The sequence below is a fragment of the Alligator mississippiensis genome, chromosome 5, assembly GCF_030867095.1.
Source record: "Alligator mississippiensis isolate rAllMis1 chromosome 5, rAllMis1, whole genome shotgun sequence".
Taxonomy (NCBI): domain Eukaryota; kingdom Metazoa; phylum Chordata; order Crocodylia; family Alligatoridae; genus Alligator; species Alligator mississippiensis.
Window position 1 is genome coordinate 130,798,027 of NC_081828.1, and position 23,678 is coordinate 130,821,704.

The 23,678-nt window shown below is 43.6% G+C and overlaps 1 protein-coding gene across 1 annotated transcript in view; it reads right to left on the minus strand.

Annotated features, from left to right (window-relative positions):
- Window positions 1–23,678, minus strand: part of ITGA9 (integrin subunit alpha 9) — a 381,381-nt gene that overhangs the window by 166,835 nt on the left and 190,868 nt on the right. Inside the window, exons 16-17 of the mRNA XM_019483333.2 lie at window positions 18,859–19,008; window positions 8,173–8,249 (exon numbers count right to left, since the gene is read on the minus strand). Coding sequence (XP_019338878.1) covers window positions 8,173–8,249; window positions 18,859–19,008 — 227 coding nt within the window. The remainder of the gene's footprint in view (window positions 1–8,172; window positions 8,250–18,858; window positions 19,009–23,678) is intronic.

Below are 23,678 nucleotides of genomic sequence, written 5' to 3' on the forward strand. Positions count from 1 at the left end.
TGAGTTCTTTGCAACAGAATTTTACTATTATTTTTCCGTAGTTTAAAAAAAAATAAAAGAGTAAGAGTAAAAAAAAATGAGCTGGCATTTTTGAAGTGCCTTGAGCCTGAAAAGGTTGAGAACCATTGGCCTAAATGGCAGTAGGCTGTGCACTGGCTGGGCATAGACACAGCTGTGTACATACAGCCAGGATACACATCACTCATGAAATTATAGCCAGACAAAAACTCATGACAGGGGAGGAAAGGGGGCCTTCTTTTTCAATAGCTCCTTTAGAAGCTGGCCCAGTGGGCAGCCAGCAGAGGAAGATACATGGGGCCAGGAGGAAGTAAAAAAGCTAGACAGGATATGTGGCTCTGTGATGGATGCTGCCTTGGATAGGAGGTGGCCCTGGGTTTGGTCCTGGGCATAGTGGTCTAGAAACTTCCCCACAGCGCTCCATCCATTTTATCCAATGTCTATTAAATGCAAGGTGCAATGGTTAAGCTTCAAAATGAACACTGGAGATGGGACTGGATAATGTGTACCAGTGGCCTGGTGGTTTGAATACTATGCCTAGGATGTCAGAGAGACAGCTTCAAACCCCTCCAGGTATGACGGGCCTAGCACCCAGGTCTTATACTTACTGGGCAAGCACCCAAACTGCTCAGCTACTGGAGCTTAAACTCAAGAACCAGTCTGGAGATTCCCTTCCCCTGCACTTAGGCTACATTGCCATGTACCTTCCCAGCCAGTGCATAGCCTGTTGTACATGTTCAGTACACATGCACATGCTTACACGTTCAAACTCTATAGGCAAGAGCAAACTGTGCTTAAGTGCCGCAGAGGCCTTCTTACCTATGTGGATAAATGCCATTTAAGTTCACAAAAGGTAACAGATTCTACCCAAGGTATCACTAAGAGTGATTCCAAAATGATGAGGATGGAGCAAGTCTTCAAGACATGGAAAAATCATGCTGGTTTTTTGGGGGATTTTATAATTTAAGGAAAATAGAAATAGCTAAAAGTCACATACATGAAAAGGTTTCTCTTCTCTGGCCCTGTTCGATCCCTGTCACTACTGCTACCCTTTCATCAATCCCTGATATCAATATTCCATGCTTCTTTTTTCCCCCAAGACATAACTTTACAATTCACAGCTCTAAACTGCCACTTTCTTACCTACCTGTGGCATAGTCTGCAGATCTTTGCATGACTGAGTAATCCATGCCAGCTCTTGTAAAGGCCCTTTCTGCAGACAAGAGCCAGTAGAGGCTGTGCTCTGTTCTGTGAGCTAAAGAGTTAGGCCATGCATGCAGTAGAAAATTTTGCCACCAGACCTATTGCTAGCTTACATCTGCCAACATAATTATATCACTGGAGCACATGAACATTTGGCTGCTTCCAGTGGTGCCATGCATCTCACTGCAACAAGCTGCGTTGGCACAATACACTGTGCATCATGACAAAATATGCTGTGCCCAGGGATTCAACCTGCCAACATTGCTATATCACTCAAGCATGTTCACACTGTCATCGAGACAGCAGCTATCTGTTGAAAGAAGGCTTGTGTCATTCACAGAAGTGGCTTTATTCCACCTGGGGTTTTCTAGCTTACATCAAATATGTAAGTGGATCCACAAAAAAATGAAGTAAGAAAAGAAAACCTCTGTTGCCAAGTCTTTGTTCTGTAGACCATGCCTTATACAGAATTACACAGGGACTAGCCTGCAATCAATAGCCTCCAAGAATTTTTTTCTATTCAGTAAAACTAAATCATGCCTCTTCCCTACCTTACATTATGTCATATTATCCAAGCCCTGATTAACTCCCAGATGCATATAAAAATGATTCATCTATTAAGTTGCCTTGTACAAAACAAGTATGGATTTTACATATATAAGAAAAACTAGAGATGTGTCTAGATGATCTTTTATCATATGACAATGGGTGCACTAGAAATCATTCCATTTATTTCAAACAACAACTCAGGGCTGCACTGAAAATAAAAAGTTGAGAGGATGTGTTCGATATTTTGCTGTAATAATCTTATATTGCATTAGACTTACATTAGTATTACAGTTTGGCCCAGCAAGCTAGATGTGTAGTGGGGGACCTGTTTGTGAACCGGGTCAGACCCCATGCAACAGGATCAGGCCTGCGCACCTAAATTGGGCCCTACACAGCTTTGGATGGCCCCTGAATACTGGGATCAGGCCCTGCGCTGCCTCCATCCACCCTGCACCACCTCTGACTGGTCCCACATGTTGGGATCAGGGCCTCATGCCTCCTCCATTTGGCTCCACATGCTGGAGCTCTAGGACCCCACACCACCTATGTCTAGCCCAAAGTGCCAGGATCAGGCCCTGGGGCCTCACACCACCTCTGCCTGGCCCCCTGCACCAGGATCAGGCCCTGTGCCACCCTGTGTGCATAATCTAGTGCAGAGCAGGGCAATTATTTCAGCTGGAGGGCCACTAAATGAGTTTTGGTGACATGTTGAGGACTGCCAAGGTAGCCCCATCCCTTGACAGGTGCCCTGGTCACAGAATCATAGAAGTAGGGTGGGAAGGGACCTTGTAGATCTTCAAGTCTGACCCCCTGCCTGGGCAGGAGGAAAACTGGGCTCAAATGACCCCAGCCAGGTAGGCATCAAGCCGCTTCTTAAAGACCCCCAGGGTAGGAGCCAGCACCACTTCCCTTGAAAGTTGGTTCCAGATCCTAGCCACCCTAACTGTGAAGTAGTTCTTACAGATGTCTAATCTAAACCTACTCTCCAACAACTTGTGGCCGTTATTCCTTGTTATCCCAGGGGGCGCTAGGGGAAACAAGGTCTCCCCCAAACCCTTCTGGTCCTCCCTAGTGAGTTTATAGACGGTCACCAGGTCCCCCCTCAGCCTTCTCTTGTGAAGGCTGAACAGGTTCAGGTCCCGTAGCCTCTCGTTGTAGGGTCTGCCCTGCTGTCCCCGGATCATGTGGGTGGCCCTTCTCTGGACCCTCTCAATGTTGTCCACATCCCTCTTGAAGTGGGGTGCCACAGTACTCCAGCTGTGGCCTGACCAGTGTCACGTAGAGAGGGAGGATCACCTCCTTGGCCCTACTTGAGATGCACCTGTGGACGCACGATAAGGTCCGGTTAGACCTGCTGACTGTGACCTCGTGTTGTCGGCCCATGTTCATCTTGGAGTCAATGATGACTCCAAGATCCCTTTCTGCCTCCATGCTCTCAAGAAGGGAGTTTCCCGTCTTATAAGTGTGCTGCCAGTTACTACTGCCCTAGTGCAGCACCCTGCACTTGTCATTATTGAAACGCATCCTGTGTTTGTTAGCCCACCCTTGCAACCTATCCAGGTCTTTCTGCAGTCTTTCCCTCCCTACTAGCGTGCCCACCTCACCCCAAATTTTGATATCATCAGCAAATTTGAACAGGTTGCTTTTCACCCCATCGTCCAAATCGCTGATAAAGAAATTGAACAGTTCGGGCCCAAGGACCGAGCCCTGGGGGACTCCGCTGCCCACTTCCCCCCAGGTCAAATATGACCCATCCACCACCACCCTCTGAGTACAACCCTTCAGCCAATTCGCAATCCATCTGACCGTGTAGGCATCGATGCCACAGTCCCCTAGTTTTTTAATGAGGATGGGGTGGTCAACAGTGTCAAAGGCCTTGCTGAAGTCCAGAAAGACTACATCCACGGTGACACCTGTATCCAATGCTTTTGTGACCTGATCGTAAAAGGCAATCAGGTTGGTCTGACATGACCTGCCCCTAATGAAACCGTGCTGGTTGCCCTTGAGCATCATCCCCGATGCCGGCCCATCACAGATGTGCTCCTTGATGATCTTCTCAAAGAGTTTCCCCAGGATTGAGGTAAGACTGTATAGTTGCCCAGGTCCTCGCTCCTCCCTTTTTCAAAGATGGGGACCACATTGGCTATCTTCCAATCATCTGGCACCTGGCCCAAGCACCACGAGCGCTCATAAAGCCGTGCCAAGGGCCCTGCAATAATCCCTGCTAGCTCCCTTAACACCCTGGGATGGAGAGCATCTGGACCTGCTGATCTGAACACGTCCAGCCCCTCCAGAAGCAGGACCCCTCCTGGTCACCATCTTGGGACTGTAAATCCTGCCCCTAGCTTCTGACCTTTGCCACCAGAAGTCCATCCCCGTATCCCCAGAAATACTGTTTTTGGGAGGGGACGGTTGCCATTTTGCAACCAGAAAAAAACAAATCATACACTAAAAGTCAAATACCTACTATATCATATTTTAATGTTATTACAAAAGATATTTTTGTCATGATTTGTGTTTGTGTAGTATATAGAGAGCTGATTTCAAAATAACTCAAAAATAAAGTCTTACTCTCGTATATTGTGTGTGTGGGGTGTGGTTGGGGGGTGTATATGGTGGGATGTGGGGAGGTGTGTGTGTGGGATGAGTTTGTGAGGGAGTGTGGCTGTGTGTCGGGGGGCAATAAGGTGTTTTGGGGGCATGTATCCTTATATGGGGCGGCTGTGAGGGCAGTGTGGGTGTGTGGTATTTGTGGGGTGGGAAAAAGGGTGTGGGCCCCCCTCACACTTCCCCCCATGGCACACAGCCCCCACCAGTGGCAGCAGCAGGTGGGGGCACTTGGGATGCTCATGCTCAGTGTTGGCACTGGTGCCCGGGCACAAGGCTCCGGACAGCACATGGGGGGAAAGAAGTGCAGCCAGGCCAGCCCACTTCTATCATGGGGGGCTCTGTGTGATGCACATGCAACCTCCATACTTGTGCACCACTGGGGGAAGCAATGGAGCTGGCTGCTTTTGCTGCCCCCTGCTGTGCAGGTCCCAGGACTCTGCTGGAAGTGGAGAGGAGATGGCTCCACCACATGGGGCTTCCTCCAGTGGCGTGTGAGTGTGGGACCCCACACTCCCAACCCTGCCCACCTGAGATCTGCGCTCCTTCCATCCCCCTGGCCATGGCCTCCACACTGCTGCCAGCCCCATGCTCCACACTTCGCAAAGCTGTACCTCCCCACACCCCCACCTCCACCACTTCCCTATCTGGTGCCCAGAGTGAACAGGATGCCAGGGAAGCTGAGCAGGTCCCCTGGCAGCTTCACCAGCAGCATCCCCACCCGGAAGCTGTGTGCTGGCTAGGCCGAACCCTTCTGCACGCAAGGGTGAGAGCGAGGTGCAATAGGGTATGTTTTGGTGGGAGGCAGGGGTGTTTATGCAGGCACCTCGCTCCCACCTTCATGGGCAAAAGGGCTGGGTAGGTTACAAGTAGTTGGTGGGCACCAGCAGGCCAGGTGAAATTGCTGCCAGGCCAGATCTGGCCCATGGGATGCATTTTGCCCTTGTATTTTGATCTGTGTAGGGACATGGCCCATGAGGCTACCAGATGGCATAGTGCCAGGGGACCAGATCTGGCCTGCAGGCTGGGTGTTAGGCCTGTGCAAAGCGGCTAGTATTCGCTTCAGATTCGGATTTGGCCAATACAGGGGACAGTGATTCAATTTGGTGATTCGAATCACTTTCCCAAATCAATTCGGCTGAATCTGATTCGGAGATTCGGCTCCTGAATCAGCCAAGCCATGCCCATTCCCCACAGCCCGGCAATGGCTGCTCTGCCCGCCCCAGCTCCCAGCTCTTTTGGGAAAAAGAAGCTCCAGCTCAGCGGGTGCTGTCAGGAAGGGGGGAAATCCCTGCTGCATGGGGGGCTCTGCCATGAGCCCCCCAAACTCCCCTTGCTCCCCCAGCCCTCCCATGGGTGCCCCGCCCAGGCCCTTTTAGAAAAAAAAACAGAGAAAAGCCCCGCACTCACTGTTCCTGCCAGCAGGGGGTGATCCCTGCTGCCCCCCACTGTCCCATGCCATATGGGGGGCTCTGCATGAGTGCCTCAAAGCCCCAAGGCCGCTGCAGGAGCAGTGAGTCCTGGGGCTTTTCTTGGTTTGTTTTTTTTCTTAACAGGCTGGAGCTGGGGCAGGCGGGGCACCCGTGGGGGGGCTGGAGGAGTAAGGGAGGGTCAGAGGCTCGTCGTGGAGCACTGGGGATCACCCCCAACCCTGCAGCACCCGGTGAGCACCAGGGCTTTTCTTTAAAGGGACAGGAGCTGGGACGGGCAGGGCAGCCATGGGGGGGCTGGGGGAGCAGGCAGGGGATGGGGGCTGGCAAGGGTCCCCCCATGGTCCCCTCCTCCCTTCCCAACTACTCCTTCCTCAACCCCCCCCCCTCCTCTGCCGCTACTTACCAGCTTGGAGGTGGCTGCAGCTCCCTGCTGCAGAAAGGCTCTGTTGACTACCATAGTAGGTGAATGAAGCACTCACTGCCCATAGTTTGGCTTTTGGTTCAGGCCTTTCTCTAGTCACAGCTATGGCACATTTAGTCATGCAAAGTGCACATATATCTATTGATAGTACTGCTTCCGTATTTGTAAAGGACCCATTCCCTTCTCCTTCTTGGCCTGAAAACTAATTTCACAGAGAGTATCTGAATCAAACAGCAAAATCCCTGACACAAGATTAAATATTTCAGATCAGCATTTCAGACCCTTAAAGTGCACTAAAAATGCTTGAAAAAAAGGAAACAGAAGAGATGTGTACAGTTCACCTTTGACCCAAGTAAATCTAGAAACTGCATAAGTCCATCTGTACATCCTGACCAAACAATACAACTCTTTTTTAGGATCATAAGTCAACAGGAACAAAACAAGGAACTTTTCATCAGGGATACTAGGCAAGTTTTACTATGTACAAAGAAAAGTGAAAATAAAGTCCTAAATCAGTATTAAAATTATTGTGAAACCTACAAATGAAGACAAATAATTTGAGTCAGCGAATTCATACAATTAGAAGCAAGTTGGGAAACTGGAGGAAAATGTAAAGCTATAAAGCAATGGAATAAAGTTCCTATTTCTTGAGATATTTTTTAATTTTGCAGATGGTACTTTTATACAGGAAAGTGGAGAAGTTTAATCAGGTCTTAGTGACCATGCCTTAAGTTATGATATTTATTTAATTAATTAGCAAAACCAGTGAGAAGTAATGTGGTCTTGTACCCTGGAAACTGGACTAGCAGATAAAGTTCAGAACCAGGAAGCTATGTGACCTTGGGTGTTACTCCACCTTTTTTTACTTGTACTTCTACTTCCTTTCCCACCCATTCTTTGTCAGTCTTGTCTATTCAGACTGTAAACTTTCTGGGGTAGTGCCTGCATCTTTGGCCCCCTTCTACACGTTGCATGTATTACGCAATTAACACAATTAATTTAGACTGGCCACATGTGCAAAGTAACTATCACACCATAAAAGGGCCCATCCAGCTATAAAGTTAGAGCAGGAAAATGTGCAATAACTGTATAGCTGGTTGTAGCAGGGTCCCCCTATCAACTGACAGGATACCCAGCTGCAGGGGTGCATCATGTGCAGCCAGGGCTGGAAGTCCTGCAGTTGAGGGGACGCTGAGCCCCAGCAACACCCCATGACTGCCAGGACAGAAAGGCACACAGCTGACAGGATTCTCCATCCCAGCAGCACCCATGGGTCGCTGCTGGGACTAAGAGTCTGCAAGTGCAGGACTCTTTGTCATGGCAGTGCCCCATGACTGCTGGAACTGAGTCCCATCAACCAAGGGACTCACAGCTGCAGGAGCTTACTACTTGCCAGTGCAGGGAGGGCCTGGCATGACACTCCTGGGCTCCCCCTATACCAGTAATAAGGATCTGATGCTGGATCTCACAATCAAGCCTCCTGCCGTGTGTATAGGATCATGCATCTGATTCTATCACACCTTTACCTGAATGTCTTGTACAGCGGTTCTGAACCTTTTTCAGTCGCCATACCCCTTGGTCTCAGAGTGAAACTTTGCGTACCCCCTTTCAGTGGGAAATTAATTTTTTTAGACCCTTCGACCTGTGTTAGACAATGTATGAAATATATCTCACATACCCTCTGATGAGGCTTCATGTACCCCCAGTTCAGAACTGCTGGTGTAGAAGGACCCTTAAAAGCACAATAGGCCCTGACCTCAGGAATGGCCTCAAGCACTATTATAATATGTATTAATCATCATGATTATCATCCTAGATGTACATAGGCAGGGCATGGATTTGTATTTTGCATTTTCATAAAATCAATAACATATTGGATGTCAAAGTAAGAACATAATATAAGTTTCTGTAAAAGGAAGAATATAGGTTTCATTTACTTACCTTGACAGCAGTAATTTACCCTGAAGTTTCAAATCAGCAGCACAATCATCTGATTGACAATTCCTCTCAAAAACAGTCTGTAAAAAACAGAGAAGAGAGATATCACAGTACCAAACATAGACAAGGGTAAACTTCAAGAGATTCAGAGACAGTCAAATCTCATTTTTACCTGAACTTTTCGCATGCTGACAAAACAGAGTGGAAAGCTCCCCAGAAACAGACACCCTCAAGGCTTTCCCTTTTGGCCAGGTCAGAATTACCTCTTGTACAATATTTTTGACAGTCCTGTTTCTGGTTCCAACATGTGCATATAAAAAATGAAAGATAAATGTGGAAAATGCAGGCTCTGGAGAAGATTTGGGCTTGCGTAGAGTTTAAAGCAGCAGAGAGATTTGAAACAACAAGGAAATATTAATCAAAACTCTTCACGCATCTGTAACTGAAGTAAGCTTTTTGCTTTTCCTTATTATATTATTTATATTAAGAACGCATATCATTCCTATACACACTGCAAGCTATTGGAACTGTCAAATTACTGACAAAACATTCTACAACTAAGACTTCCAGAATAATGCAGCTACTGTCCAACCTAATAAACTAGTATACAATCCAGTGGTAGTTGACAATGCATGCGGTAAAATAAAATTTATCAGTGAAATCAACAACAGAAAAAAAGACCACAATCATTGACTGCTCACTGTGCCTAGGCATGACAAGTTTTACTAGTGGTGGAAGTGATATCCTTCCACAAGATAAAGGCAAAGGAGGCAGGTAGAAGAGGGTACATAGTTTTGAATTCCACATTCCCTTACATATGGCCATGCTGATCTCTGTAGCAATTCAGATGTGAGGAGCAATGGTAAATAAGACAGGAGCCTGCTCATGGTACCTGGGTCTATCAAGCCTGAATCCTGTTAAGAGACTCCCAGAGGAATGTGGTCACTGTCTTAAACAGGTGGAAAGAATAGAGACCATTTCCCAATTGCAGAGACTATCAGGCCATTTAGGGAGTGAGGCCAAATTACTAACTGTTGCTCTAAGGCAGTGGTGTTCAGCCTATTCAGTCCTATGGGCTGGATCAGTGGTGCAGGGCTTGTCTGCATGATGGCAGGCTGGAAACAACTCAAGGTTAGTCTGGGTGTGCACTCCGGCACACTAGCCTGGCTCTGTATGAATGGATCTAAATGCTCACTGGCCCAACTGCACATCCAGATCCAGCCACACACTCGCCCAACCAGGCACCAGCATGGTCCAGTGCACAGGATTATGTCATCTAGTCAATGAGGTTCCCTACAGATCCAAAAAGTTAGTAGCAGGGGTTAGGGAATTAATGCCATCACTGCTCCCCATCTGACAAATTTCTGGACCTGTGGGGAGACCCACAAACCAGATGGCATGGCTCCATGGACAGACTGGCCCAGTCCTAGAAAGAAAAAAGAGGTGGGCAGTTCAAGGGACCATCTGTTGTATTCATTTTCCTTTTCCCTTTCCTATTTTTTTGTTTTCTCAAAACTTTACACGTGGGAAAACTCATAAAGAACTCAGCTTCAAGAGGTAAGCTTCTTTTTTTTGCTTCTTTCTTTACACAGGTAAAAGTCTTCAAACCCCTTTTGCTCTTACTGAGTTTTTATCCCAGGCACGTCATTATGTTATCTGGTACAGTTAGGTTTCCAGGTCCACATTTAGTCACCTGAATAAGGGACCTGATTTTCAAAGGCACTGAGCACCTAACAGCTCTCATCTACTTCACTGAGAGCTGTTGTGTGTTCAGGGTTTTTGGTTGTACCTGTGTTGGTCTAAGGACATAGGCAGGTAGGCTTCTTTGGGTAGATGTGATATTTTTTATTAGACTAAGTGACTAGTTGGAAAAAAGTTCTTTGCAAGCTTTTGGGTGCAGTCACCCTTCTTCAGGCATAGGGAGTCTCCACTGTTCCAAGATCTCCCAGGAATGTTCCTGCATTCCTTGGAGTCTCAGACCAGCAGAGACTCCCTATGCCTGAAGAAGGGTGACTGCACCCAAAAGCTTGCAAAGAACTTTTTTTCCAACTACTCACTTGGTCTAATAAAAGATACCACATCTACCCAAAGAAGCTGCCTATTGTGTGTTCGGCAGTTCTGAAAATCAGGCCACAAGTTCAAATACCTAACTGTGGATTCAGGAGGCTAAGCCTCAATTTTTTTAAACCTTGGATGAAATGTTCAAATTGTGCTGAAAATGAAGCTGTGAGATAGACATGCCTGCTGATTATTAAGTGAAGAAACTGTTCTGGAACCCACCCTGACACCCTCCAGTTCACTGCACTATTCACAGGACTTGCCTATTAAACTACATAGCCCAAAGCCAAGTACACAAAAGCCTGAATTCAGCTCCATCCAGGAAAGCACTTAATGTTCTGAAAATCCTTTCCTAGATTGAATTACATGCACTGGCTAAAATAAGAGCAAATTATTTATTATTTACAGAATCTCTGTAGTGAATATGGGAGCAAAGGCAACACAGGGGAGTGAAGTCCATATGGGCTGCAAAGGTTCAGAAGGAAACTGACCATTGAAAGATACTAAAACAAAACAGCTGTATCAATACAGTACAGAACAGGAGGGTCTGGAAATCAGCTAGGAGGCTCTTCTGCCTGCGTTCCCAGGAAGTACTACATTTGCACACAAAGAAAACAACTGTACATTTACAATGCATTAGTAAAGCAAATGGAAACAGAAGCTGGCCAGCAATTATTATTTTATTAAACCTGAATAAAATTATCTGAGGAATTAAACTACTCTAACCAGGTGAAACAGAGAGGAATAAATCTGCTTTACTAAGTGAGATGTTCTGTAATACAGGCTCAGTACTTATATACTGATATTTATAGTGTCGGGTAGGATCCAATTTAATATGTTTTTCTCCTTCCTATAAAATCTGGTTTTGAACGTCAGTTCGGTCCTCCTACCTGTCCTTTTTACCAGGTTATAGCAGGCTAAATATGGTTATGGTCACCAAAACAAAGGTAGAACACTGGGCAAATAGGAGAAAGAGAAAAGAAAAAACTTTAGGGAAGCAGGGTGTCAGGGGAATGATCAGTAAAAAAAAGACCCCTTTTATCTAGCTATTGGAAACTCCAAGTACAAATTAACAAGCATAAATGTATCCACTGCCCATCCCTAAAGATGTGAAATGGCATAGATATAAAGTTGGCAGAATGCAGGGTAAGGTGGCACCTTAGAGACTAACTAGTTCAGAAAGGCATAAGCTTTAGGATATAGTCTACATCATCACATCTCCAAAGGAAACGTATTCACCTCTGAACCAGACACCCTTGTTGAGAATCATGGGTCTAAGTCCATGAGTTCTCAACCTAAGGGGAATGAAGATGTATAACAGGGTCTTGAGTATCCTACCTTTTGCACTATTAACAAATTGAGAATTGCAGAGCTTATCTACCATTGCATGAAAATAAGCTGAGCAAAATTAAAATGCCATGAATTAGAGTCAATGGTGTCTCTAATATTATTCAAGACAGCTCATTATAAACATTTCAGAGTTACAATACAGCCTCACACCAACTGTTCAAATTCAGATCTGACCTGTTTCTGGAAGTGTAACACTTTCCTTTATTAAGAAAAAGAAAAGTAAATTCACTCTTGGCCTGATCCGGTATGGACTCAGGGTAGGGTCTGTTTCTGCTTCTCTGGCATGAACAGTACCCACTCATGGTCAGTTCAGGATTGGTTCTAACAGCTGACCCCAGAATCACAACTATAGTACAAAGAAAGACAACTGAGAGGTGGGTGGTATTAACTGCTTTAGGGAAAATATTTTTAATTAAACAATGAGAGAAGGACACCTCCTGGAATGAAATGAAACACTGATGCAGATCTCTGCAAAAACAAAAGGGGGACAATGTTTTGGAGCCTATCCCAGAGAGGAAAAATAGTCAAGCAGTTAGGACATTAGTCTGGAACTCAGGAAACCCCTACTATACCAAGCCTATACAAGTCACACAGTCTGTTTGTGTCTCAATTTCTACTGTGTAAAATGGGGAAAAGAGCACTTCCCCGTATGTTACAAGACCATTTGTGAGAAGAAATACACAAATAGAGATCATGGCAATTGGGCTGTGCGAAGCTTTGGTCCCTGATTCAATTTGGCAGAGATTCAGCCCAATTTGGTGGCCAAATCTCTGAATTCAAATTGAATCAGGAGACCCTTAAATCCCTCTGAATCAAATCGGAACCCTCTGAATTGATTCAGAGAGATTCAGAAAGATTTGATGATTCAGACATAGACACAGCTTTAAATGTTTTTTCTACATAGCTTGAGGTACCAGGTGTGGCTCGTGAATGCTGCAATGCTGGGGCAGATGGAGTGTCCCACAGGAGCGTGGGGGAGCCCTCTATGTGCTCAGCAGTGAACCCAGAAGTGGACCAGAAGTACTTCCGGTCCACCGGGGAGCATGCGGGGGGCCACCCCACCCCCACAGCTTGGCAAATGGTGCCTCCTGAGTTGCGGGGGGGCACCTGGGGTCCCCCCCACGGCCAATCGCTGAGCCGGGGGAGCATGTGCACTCCCTAGTGGACCTGGAAGTGGACTGGAAATACTTCCAGTCCACTTCCAGGTTCACCACCAAGCATGCGGAAGCACCCCCCTGCACTCCTGAGGGACACTCCATCCACCTCAGGATCACAGTGTTCATGAGCCATGGCTGGTACCTTGACGTATGTAGAAATAACATTTAAAGCTGTGTCTATGGCATCAAATCTTCAGATTTGGATTCAGCTGAATTAAATCAGGAACAGTGATCCAAATCAACAAATCAAATCACTGTCCCCGATTTGGGCCAAATCCGAATTGAATACAGCCCATTTCGCACACCCCGCACATCACAGTAATACTGGCCATAAGAACACACAAGATAGACAGGTGCGAGACATAATCCAGTCTTCAGCCCTTAAACAATTTTCTTCCTTGGTGAAAGAGTTGCCAAATAATTGACAAAAAATACTCAGATCCAACTCTCCTTACTAAGGAGCTCAAGAGCAGCAGAGATGAAGGAGGACAACTAATTAATAAATCACTTTTAGAATATGGTATAATATAATACTGTACTATTATATTATAGTATTATATTATAATAGTATTATAATGCTATATACAATATTGCCATTATTTTCTCAGCACTACAGAATTATTCCTGTCTGATAAGAAAAAAATATAATGTAAGAAAAGAAGAAGCAAATGCCCTCCAATCCAGCTCAAGAAAAACCTCTACTGGCTTTCATTAGACCCACTGTCTACCTAGATTTATTTATGTTTAATTATGTTACTGGTTTTCTAAATATAAATACTGGGGGTGGGATTACAAAGTTCCCAAACTTTATAAAAGAGGGACTTATTATTATCAAGAAGAAAGCAGGGTAGATTTGCAACTCACATACTAACTGATTAGAGATATATATGTATGTTTGTATATGTATCATGAGTTTTTGCGAGCTGGAAATTACTTCATCAGATGCTGTGAAAGAATGCACATAGACCAATGTATAAAATGGAGACATTGTGGGAACACACAGTTTTGGCATGAGTAAGTTCGTAGCCTAAGGTGGTACATCTAATAGCAGGGGATTTTATTACACCATTTAAAACAGACAGGGAACTAATATATCACAAATTAATTTCAAATATCGTTTAAAGGATATTAATACAACAAATATGCTGCTAGTCATAATCTCTCACTCTGTCAACATATATTTATACAACACATATAATGATAAATGTTACATTGCAAACCACTTTAGATAAGCTAAATCAGGGGCTTTCAATTGGGGGTACTTTGGAAGGCCCCAAGGGGTATGCGGCAGTGGTGCACAGAAGCTGCCGGCACTTCGAGTTTCGCTGGCCTCACTTCTGACCCCACCCCCCACCCTGCTTGTGGACCAGCTGCCAGGGGACACCCCCACTCAACAACTGGCCACCAGGGGACTCTCCGTTTCTCGACCAGCCACTGGGGGTACACCAACCAAAAAAGGTTGAAAACCCCTGGACTAAATGAAAATTCTACATGGGCTTAGCTTATTCTAAGTAGCAAGCCTTTTTTCCCATGTAGAGATAGGGGTAGAAGTAAGACTGGACTCAAGGCACTGACAAAGAAAAGGCAAGCAGCAGCAAGGAAACTAAAGGAAAGTCAACCTTTGGATGGAAGGCTCCTAATGTTTATAATGAAAAATACAACTTGCTTCCCCTTTCTACGTTGATACGTAAGTTTTATGTCTGAGAGAACAAAATAACTGACCATCTCCAGCCTATGCAGCTGGGATCTTCCCCACTAAGACAGCTACCAACTGATGATTCTACAAATTACCTAGATTTACATCAACAAGATGCACACATAAACCCAACATTACTGCTTTTGTTATCATTAATTATATAACACACAAGAGGAAACATAGCTTCATATAGACCAGTTATTCTTAACCAGGATGCTATGGCATTCTGGGACACCTTGAGATCCTGTCAAGGGTATTGTGGCGTGCCATGTAATGCTGGCACTATTAGCTGTCCAAATATGATTTCAAACAGGAATCTATAGTGTTAAGAACATGTAGATCTGTTGTGATCTTTGTGAGTTCTTTGCAACAGAAGAATTGTTCTATTATTTTTCTGTAGTCAAAAACGCGTGAAAATTAAGAGCTGGCATTTTTTAGGGGTGCCTTCAGTCAAAAGAGGGGTACCCTGCATCTGAGAAGGTTGAGGACCACTGATACAGAGAGAATGTACAAGTCATTACGTAGTCCAATGTTAGCGTCCCTTGAATCAATCAGTCCCTCAGGCCAACTTAATTAATTTTTATTTCAATTTGCTAAACTATAGTCTCTTTGCTTTTGAAAAATGTCCAATACAAATTATATGAAAAGTCTCATGCTTGCATCCTTTTTCAAGGGCAATTTCCAATTAAAGTACATTTGCTGAGACCCATTTGAAATTACAATTTTTAACTACATTATGATTTTGCTCCAGGGCAATTAGGGATACAATTGAATTCAACAGTCAGTGCTATATAAGTGCAGCTCAATTGCTTTGTTCTGTTTTGTTTTTTGAACAAATATTTTGTAGTGCCTAGAGCTAAGGTTAACTTTTTTTAAGATAAAGGTGAATGAATGAATGAATAAATACATTTTATACGAGATAGCCATCTATGCATTCTTGCAATGCCATCTAAGCACAAACATAACAAGGGGCCAGGCTGTTCTCTCATATGGAAAAAATGATTTCTAAGACATAAAATTCTACAAGGTTTCTCACAGATCTATGCCATCAGGATGACACAGATTTTCTGTGCCGGTAGCTGCTCGTGAAACCTCTTTTCAAGGTAGCTCCACAGAGCAGTGGGGATGCCAAACAAAAGTTTATAGAGTTTGAAGTTTTCTTAAAATATATGGTTCAGAGACCAATGGTTTTCTCAGACTATAGCGGTGGGATATAGGGACAGAGGGGTTATGGGGCTCCATTTCTACTTGGCCACTGAGAGAGAGCCATGTACTGAAAAGTCTTTTATGTGCAGGGATATCAAGGCCATGAAAAATAAACCTAACTCCCAGTAGAGGTAACCACTCAAGCTTACTGATGTGATCTGATACTTACATATGGGTTAGTATATACATATAGTCTAAATTCTACAGACACTTGTCATGACTTGTGATGCCTCAAACAGTTCTAGCACAGGGGAGGGCAATTATTTTGGGCAGAGGCTTACTTATTTTGGGCTTACTGAGTTTCGGAAAGCCATTGAGGGCCACATGACAGGCAGCCCAAGGCAGATTATTATTAATTTTCTACATTTTTAGGGGCCCCATGGGTCAGATAGAATGGACTGGCAGGCCGCATCTGGCCCCTGGGCCGCATTTTGCCCAGCCCTGTTCTGGCAGAACTCAAGTGGATTGCTCAGAGATGGAAGTTTGAACCTCTGCCTCTCACTCTGCTTCCAGGCACGACTCCTGCCCACAACCCCAACTACACTTCCAAATTCCTGATTTCCTTACATGCTTATTCACAAAATTAGCCAGATGTACTGTATAGCAAAATGACAATTTTTGATACCATTTTAAAATGACCATTGTAAAACTGCAGGTTAGGATCTAATCACAGAATCACAATGTTTATACTCAGGATTTATGAAGATCCCAAGTCACAGTAGGCACGTCTGTCTACACGAGATGTTGACTGCAGAATTGACTAGCTCTGTAGTAAACATTTTGGCATCAATGCATGCAAGGCAATTAGGCTGGAGTAAACTAATTAATGGGAGTAAACTAATAAATACAGGTACTATCCTGCTGCAGTTTTTTACTCTGTAGCAACGTACATGTAGATGCTTATATGGCTGGCTGGAGCAGAAGAGTGCTTCAGTGCAGGGGCTAACTGGCAGCTAGCCCTGAACTGGAGCACCCTTGCACCCCAGCCAGCCCCTCCGCAGCACACTGAGTCAGAAGGAACAGCCCTGGTCTGGTAGGCTGACCCCCCATGGCACCCTGCCAGCCAGGGCTGCTCCAACCCAGCTCAGCGTGCTATGGTCCCAGGTGCACGTTCAAATGGCATGCCCATAAGCAATAAACTCTGGAGCAATAAACCCCAAAGTTTATTGTTTCACATTAATTGCCCATGTAGACATGCCCTGTCTATCTGAATACTACAGAAAACGAGCACAAATATTATTCACATATGCTTTATTGATCTCAGTTTCAAAAGTGATTAGTGACTGGGTATGCAATGGCTTTTGAGTAATCAAATTCAAATGTGTGAAAGGGGCCTGAATTTTTTAAAGTACTGAACACATGCCCTCTGAGAATCTGTATCATTTCATGTACCTTGGGTTGGATCACCAAAAGCTGACACCCAAAATCACTGGTTCCTTTGGAAAAAAAAGCCTCTTCATTAGATTCAGCTTGATATTCACCTTTCTACTATCCTGCTTAGTTTTCAAAAGTGATTTTTATTTGAGAACTTACAAAAAAATTCTGAATGAAAACTAGCAAATAATGATATTCTTATGAAAACATATAATTTTTTTAAGATATAATATTGCTATTCCAAGAGGCTCTTCAGTCAGGTTTTTCCTTACAGAAATGCCATGCTAGATGTAAAACTCAGTTCATCTTACTCGCTAAAAATACACTAGCTATCATACCCCCGACCCAAATCATTTACTTCTTTGACTAAGAGACCAACATCTGGAAGGCACATGGGAAGAGACCATTGAACTAGTTTCCCTCCTCAAATACAAATTACAGAAGAAAACAGCTCAAAAATTCTCAAAATATTTGTCTTTCTGTGTTTTGTAATCTCTACATCTAGGTATTTTAATATTGATCTGACATTGTGCCCCTAAGGTAGGATCTGACCTTCTCTTTTATATTAGTTGTAAAAGGTTCACATAGATAATAGGTTCACATAGATAATAGGTTCACCTAAATAATAGATTTGATTTTCAGCCACACTGTAGGCATGAAGGTTTACAGCTATACAGATAATTCTTACAATATATTTGCAAGGGTATGATATTTAGCTGCATATGGGATGGTTCTTCAATGCATTTTACGTTTCCACCTCCCTCAAAAAAGCCCTGGCTTTAATTCAGCTCTTTTTTTAAATAACTTTTCAAAATACAATATGCCTTTATATATACTGCATATCTTTAAATACAAGAGGGTATAGATACATGCAAGAACCAGGTCAAAACATAGATTTATTAGCAGTAAAAACCCTGAAACTTGGTCTTCCCTTGCTCCCATCTAGAAAATGGCAAAAATGCTCTTTTAAATTGGACTATTTAAATTTTTAAATAAAGAGCATTTTATGGTTGTGCTTACACTTGACCCTTTTTGAAAAAAGGCCCCATTATTGCCAATACCAAGGTAGCCAGGCCAAAGCAACCAACAGTGAGGACCAGCTATTATTAGAGGTGGCCGGTGTTTTGGGTACCATGAAGGAGATGGATGGTGCCACTTCCCTCACAGGTGAAGTACAGACCAGTCCAAGGAATGGGATTAAAGCTAACTAACATCACTTTGTTGCCTTTCCCATTCTGGTCTGCTTTGTAGATTTACACAAATCCCCAGCATAATTTAGACACTTCTAGGGATCAAAGTCACAACAGTCTTAGTGGGTCTTCCAACAGACTGCAGTATTCCCTCCTGCAGCAGCATCCTAAACATGCCCTACCTACTGTCAAAGTCTTGACCCCTCTAAGGCTCATGGGACAGGGATTCAGAGATGTCTGAGAGGATGGACTTAAGATGTCTTCTGCATTGCCTCTGCAGAGATGACTCCTTCCCAGACAGTACCAGGCTTTTTTGGGTCTCTTCACATCACTTGATCCAGCACCAAAACAAAGGTGAGGATCTCACACCATGCTGTCTAAACTTGCTCAAAGTTGTTCTGCATGACACGATAGATCTGCACTGATGGGGATTTTTAGGAAAGAAACCTTAGTGTGAAAGAACTTCTCTCCAGTTATGTGAAACCTCAAATATGACTTGAAGTGATAAAGTGATTTAGGCATTAACCCCCCCCCCCCCCCCCTTGAAGACAATAATGCTTTTAGGTCTGCAGTCACCTCTTATGTTTCATTTCATTGTCAAGTTAGTCAGACACCACATTTCTCTACCATTCTAATAAGGATTAAAACCAAGTCCAACCTGATTCCTTTGGGCTATCTTTTGCCCCTTTTTCCAGCGAAGGACGGGCTTGAGAGCAGGAAGCTCTTTCTCCTCCTTTCCCACCACATGTTCCCCAAGGCTGTAGGCTGCTTCAAACACAATTGGAGATATCACATCTTTGACTCTTCTCTGAAAAAGAAAATGAACAAAAGATTTATCTGTGAGAATCTCAATTAAGCAGAAACATCTATGTATAGTAAGAAAGAATGTGACAGGCAAGGATTTTTTTGGGGGGGTGGTATATTTTAGTGGACTAACTGTATAGTTGGGAGGGCCACAGACAAACTTTCAGATACCATGGTACCTCTCCTCAGGTCTCCAAGACCCATAAAAATTCTTGCCTCTTGCCTCCTTCCTGGACTGTTACAGATGCAACATCACCTCAAAACTAGTAAGAAAGAGGTCAGTACAAGCATCTAGATCAGGGGCGGGCAATTATTTTGGGCAGAGGGCTGCTTACTGAGTTTTGGCAAGTCATCAAGGGCCGCATGACAGGCAGCCCAGGGCAGATAAATGTTAATTTTTAAAAATTTTTAGGGGCCCCCATGGGCTGGATAGGATGGCCTGGTGAACTGCATCCAGCCCCTGGGTCACATTTTGCCCACCCCGATCATGACATTCAAGAGATAAATCTTGTTACAATACAACTCAGTCTAGAGTTATATAAGCAGAGAAACTTTAAACACCCCAGATTTTCATAGACAAATATTTCTTTTCAGTGTGTATTTATTTAAAATATTTTATATGAATGTGATGTATATGAAATTGCTTAGAAAGGTTTAGAAAAGGCCAAGCCACCAATCCTGAGTGCATTAGTATGAAGTCTTTTCTGAATGTAGCCCATCAGTCATAACAAACCATACAGGCATATAATGTAATTTGAATTCAGCACTCTCGGGCTGAAGGTCCAGTGAGCTAAACCAAGTATTCTGAATAGCCTATTTGATATCTATTTTAAGGCACATACCTACACTGTGCAAATATCTAACTAGAATTCAGACACGTCCAAAAATTATATTGAGTTAAGGTTTAAGCCAACTTGCAAATTATCAGCTCACGTATACAGACATTGGGAACCTGGGCAGATGCCAGTCACATAGCCTGCTCCATTTTATACTTAGGCTTCCAATGGTCAGTATCTACACTGGTCAGTCTATCTGCAAACACCACACCCCCTAATACAGTCAGGCTACTGCAACCCAAGCTTAAACTGTCAGCTACTTGGGGTGGACAGTATTTATTCACATTTTAGCAAAGCATATTGAACACTTCTAGTCCCACACTGCACATAAGCATTAAATAATAGCAGTGCCAAAACTTCTACCGGATAATGCAGCTCAAGAGATACACATTATGTAATATTTCTTTAAATAAAGATTGCAAGAGTGTTCAGGAAGACTGTATATATACAGATAAGAAAACCAAATAAGATTATCAGGAACCCTATAATATTATATCTCCAATACAATAGATTTTTAGCCAAATGAGCAGCCTTAAATCAAATTTATGCATAATGTAAACTCACACGAATTAATAATACAGGCAGAGAGAGAAATACAAATATACAGCTTGTCCAGCATGATTTTGCATAGTAAATTAATAGTTAATGGTTAATCATTTCTAAACACTAACATGATCTTTTCGCACCCAAACCAACTTCCTTTGAAGTCCATAGAAAAGTTTCATTGGGTTCTGAGTGCGCCTTCCTGGTCACTGACATTTCTTTCTGCTTTATTTCAGGGATGAAACTGTGACTTCCAGCAGCCAGATTAATTACGTGTGTGCATATTTTCTCACGTTAGTTCTGAGGGAATATATTTCATATGCCCACTTGTCTTTAATTAAAGATGAAAGTGTGGATCCTACCCACCTATTAATTATACCATATGCTTTGTCCTTTCTACTTAACAGGCTTATAGACTATGAACACCAAACAGTTGTTCTACAGGACATTTATATTTAACAACAAAATGAGCAGACAATTCTGTCTTCAGATACTACATGTGCTTTTCCAGAACATTACCACACGGTAATGAAATTTAAATTTTACTTAAGCACAACAGGAGATGCACTGTTCTTGGGTTCAAATTCACCCAGACCTTCCAGTTCCCTTTAGAGAACAATTCAATCAAATGATGATAGCATATATGCTGCACTGTCATTAAACACAAAGCACTTCCGATTGAGAAATTACATGAGAAGACAGATTAAAGGAAAGTATTTAAAAACCTTTTACGTCAAACAACTTTATTTTTGTTACTTTTTAAATCACACACAATGATTTATAATAGCAAACAGTATCATAAGCAGTTTCATGGCTTTATTGCTCTTTATCATAACACATCCAGGTTAAGGAAGTATCAAAGGCAAGAGAGATTTTGACAACTTGAAACGTATGTCTGACAACTAATAGCATACATTACAACTAAACTACTCCTAAAAGTTTTAGTGGACGTCCAAACCACTTTAATATAGAAGGGTTCAAAAATCAAGGAAAGTAATTGGGCAACCATGATCTGGGGGGCAATTCTAACAAACAGCAATGCCACTTGCACAAATAGCACGCGCGCGCGCACACAAATATACACAATATAATATGCAGAAGTGTAGTGTTAGATTGTAAATTATAATGGTTCAAGGATCAAATCTTCCTTACACATTTATGCAGTATTTAGTTTGACATGGCCCTGGTCTCTGGTTAACTATTACTGCTGCTATATTTCTCTACTTATTTAGATAGAAGTAAACTAATATTTAATGTTCTATACAAAAAGTACTTTAAAAAATCTCAAGTACATCATTAGCCATGCTGCAAGCTGGGAGCATCTAAGACAAGCAAACTGATTTGCCCTCAACTACAACAGGACAAAGCCAAGATGTTTCAACATTTGTCTAGAAAAAACAGGGGGGAGATTCATCAATCCTAAGATATCAACAACCTAGTGATCAGGGCATTCGTTAGGGTTGTGGGAGGCCCTGGTTCAACACTTTGACCATAAACTTTATTCTGGACCTGAGAAACTAATCTGATGACGTATTCACTGAAGCAGCAACTGTTCAATAAAAAAGTTTTGATTGCCATAAATCAGCGTTTTCCAACAAAATACACTTCCTTCAAAACAGTCTTGAACAGCTGTATTTCTACATACCAAGTTTTACTTTCCTGTAAGCCGTGCTGTTTCATAGGTGGACATAATGATGATCTGGATTAGGGCCCAGACACACATTATATTTAGGACATGATTAAGGTGTTAATTGTGCCATAACAGTAACCCAGCCACACATTAAAGCCAATTTAGCAAACAAACAACAAAGCTATTCTACATGTGATGTGTAACACCTGTGTAGCTCATTGAATGTGTGGCATGTCACCGATGACAGAGCATAGGGATCTGTCACTCAGCTGAGCATAGGGATCTGGTGTGGGGCAGCTCCGGGATCCATGACACAGCCATCCTCTACCTGATCAGTGGGATTGGCCTGGGGGCAGCACCAGAGGGAGATGAGCATCAGTGCTGTGAGTCTGACATCAGGGAGCACCTCCCAAATCTTGGACTCATTGTGCCTCAGACCTCTAAAAAGCATGTGTGCAGCTGGGGCTGCAGCTGCACGTCTGCTTTTTTAAGCTCCTGGGGCAACTGTGGAAGTGGCATCTGGAGGCTGGAAGCTGCCTAAACCCCAGCTATGGGCACTGCTTCATGGTGTGGGGCATGAGCAGCAGGGGAGCCAGGAGCTCTCAGCTGCCCATGCCCCACATCATGGGTCCTGGTGCATGTGGAGCTTTAAATAATATGTTTGCAGCTGGGTTACAGCCATGCTTTTTAGGACTCCCCAGGTGCTCAGACCCAGACAGTAGGGAGAGGCTTCCTGGTCTCTGGCTCCCAGTGCCTAGGGAACTTTAAAGAATTAGCTTTAAACTCCAGACCAGCAGCTCTGGTTGGGTTGCTGGAGTACAGGGGGAATACAGGCCAGGACCCTCAGCTTCCCAATGCCAGGAGCCTCTGCTTCTGCCAGGAGCCTCTACTTCCCAATGCCCAGCCTCTGCCAGGAGCCTCTGCTTCCCAATGCCCAGCAGCCCAGCTATGGCTACCAGCCATGGGGGTTTTGGCGATCAGCTGATCAGGTTTTTTGAAGCATTTCAGACATTCTAGGAATGTAACAGGGACACCTAAGTAGTTTGACAAAACCAACACCTTTCCAAAATTCATCCTAACAAAGAGCAGGCTGCTTGTTTTACACCCAAAATATTTACCACAGGGAAATATAAAAATGATGAGATAATAAAGACCTTTGAAATGGGCAGCAGCATATACTTATATTTTCAAGTTTAACAGAAAAATTTGACAAAACTCTACTGTAACTCCTCTCTACCAACCCAACTTTATTAATGAAAAGTTCTTTGGCTTCAGTATCCAGGGGTTTAGGTTGTAGCCGTGTTGGTCTAAGGATATAGGCAGACAAGGTTCCTTGAGTGAATTTGATATCTTTTATTAGACCAACCCAAATGGTTGGAGAATAGTTATTAAGCAAGCTTTCAGGTTCAAAAACCCTTCGTCAGGCTAAGGAAGCTGCACCAGTTGCTGTGTGCTCTTCCTGGATGGAATGAAAAGTTGGCTTCAGTATAGCATTTGAAAGGCAGGGCAGGGGGGAGCCCCTAACAGACTGAAAGTTAATCACAGCTTGGTACTCACATTTTGCCACTGTGAACACATGACTTTTGATTTCAGCACTCTCTCCAGTAGCTGTATGTAATTAATAAATATATAGAAGCTTACTCTCCTAGGTGCCAGATAGAGATA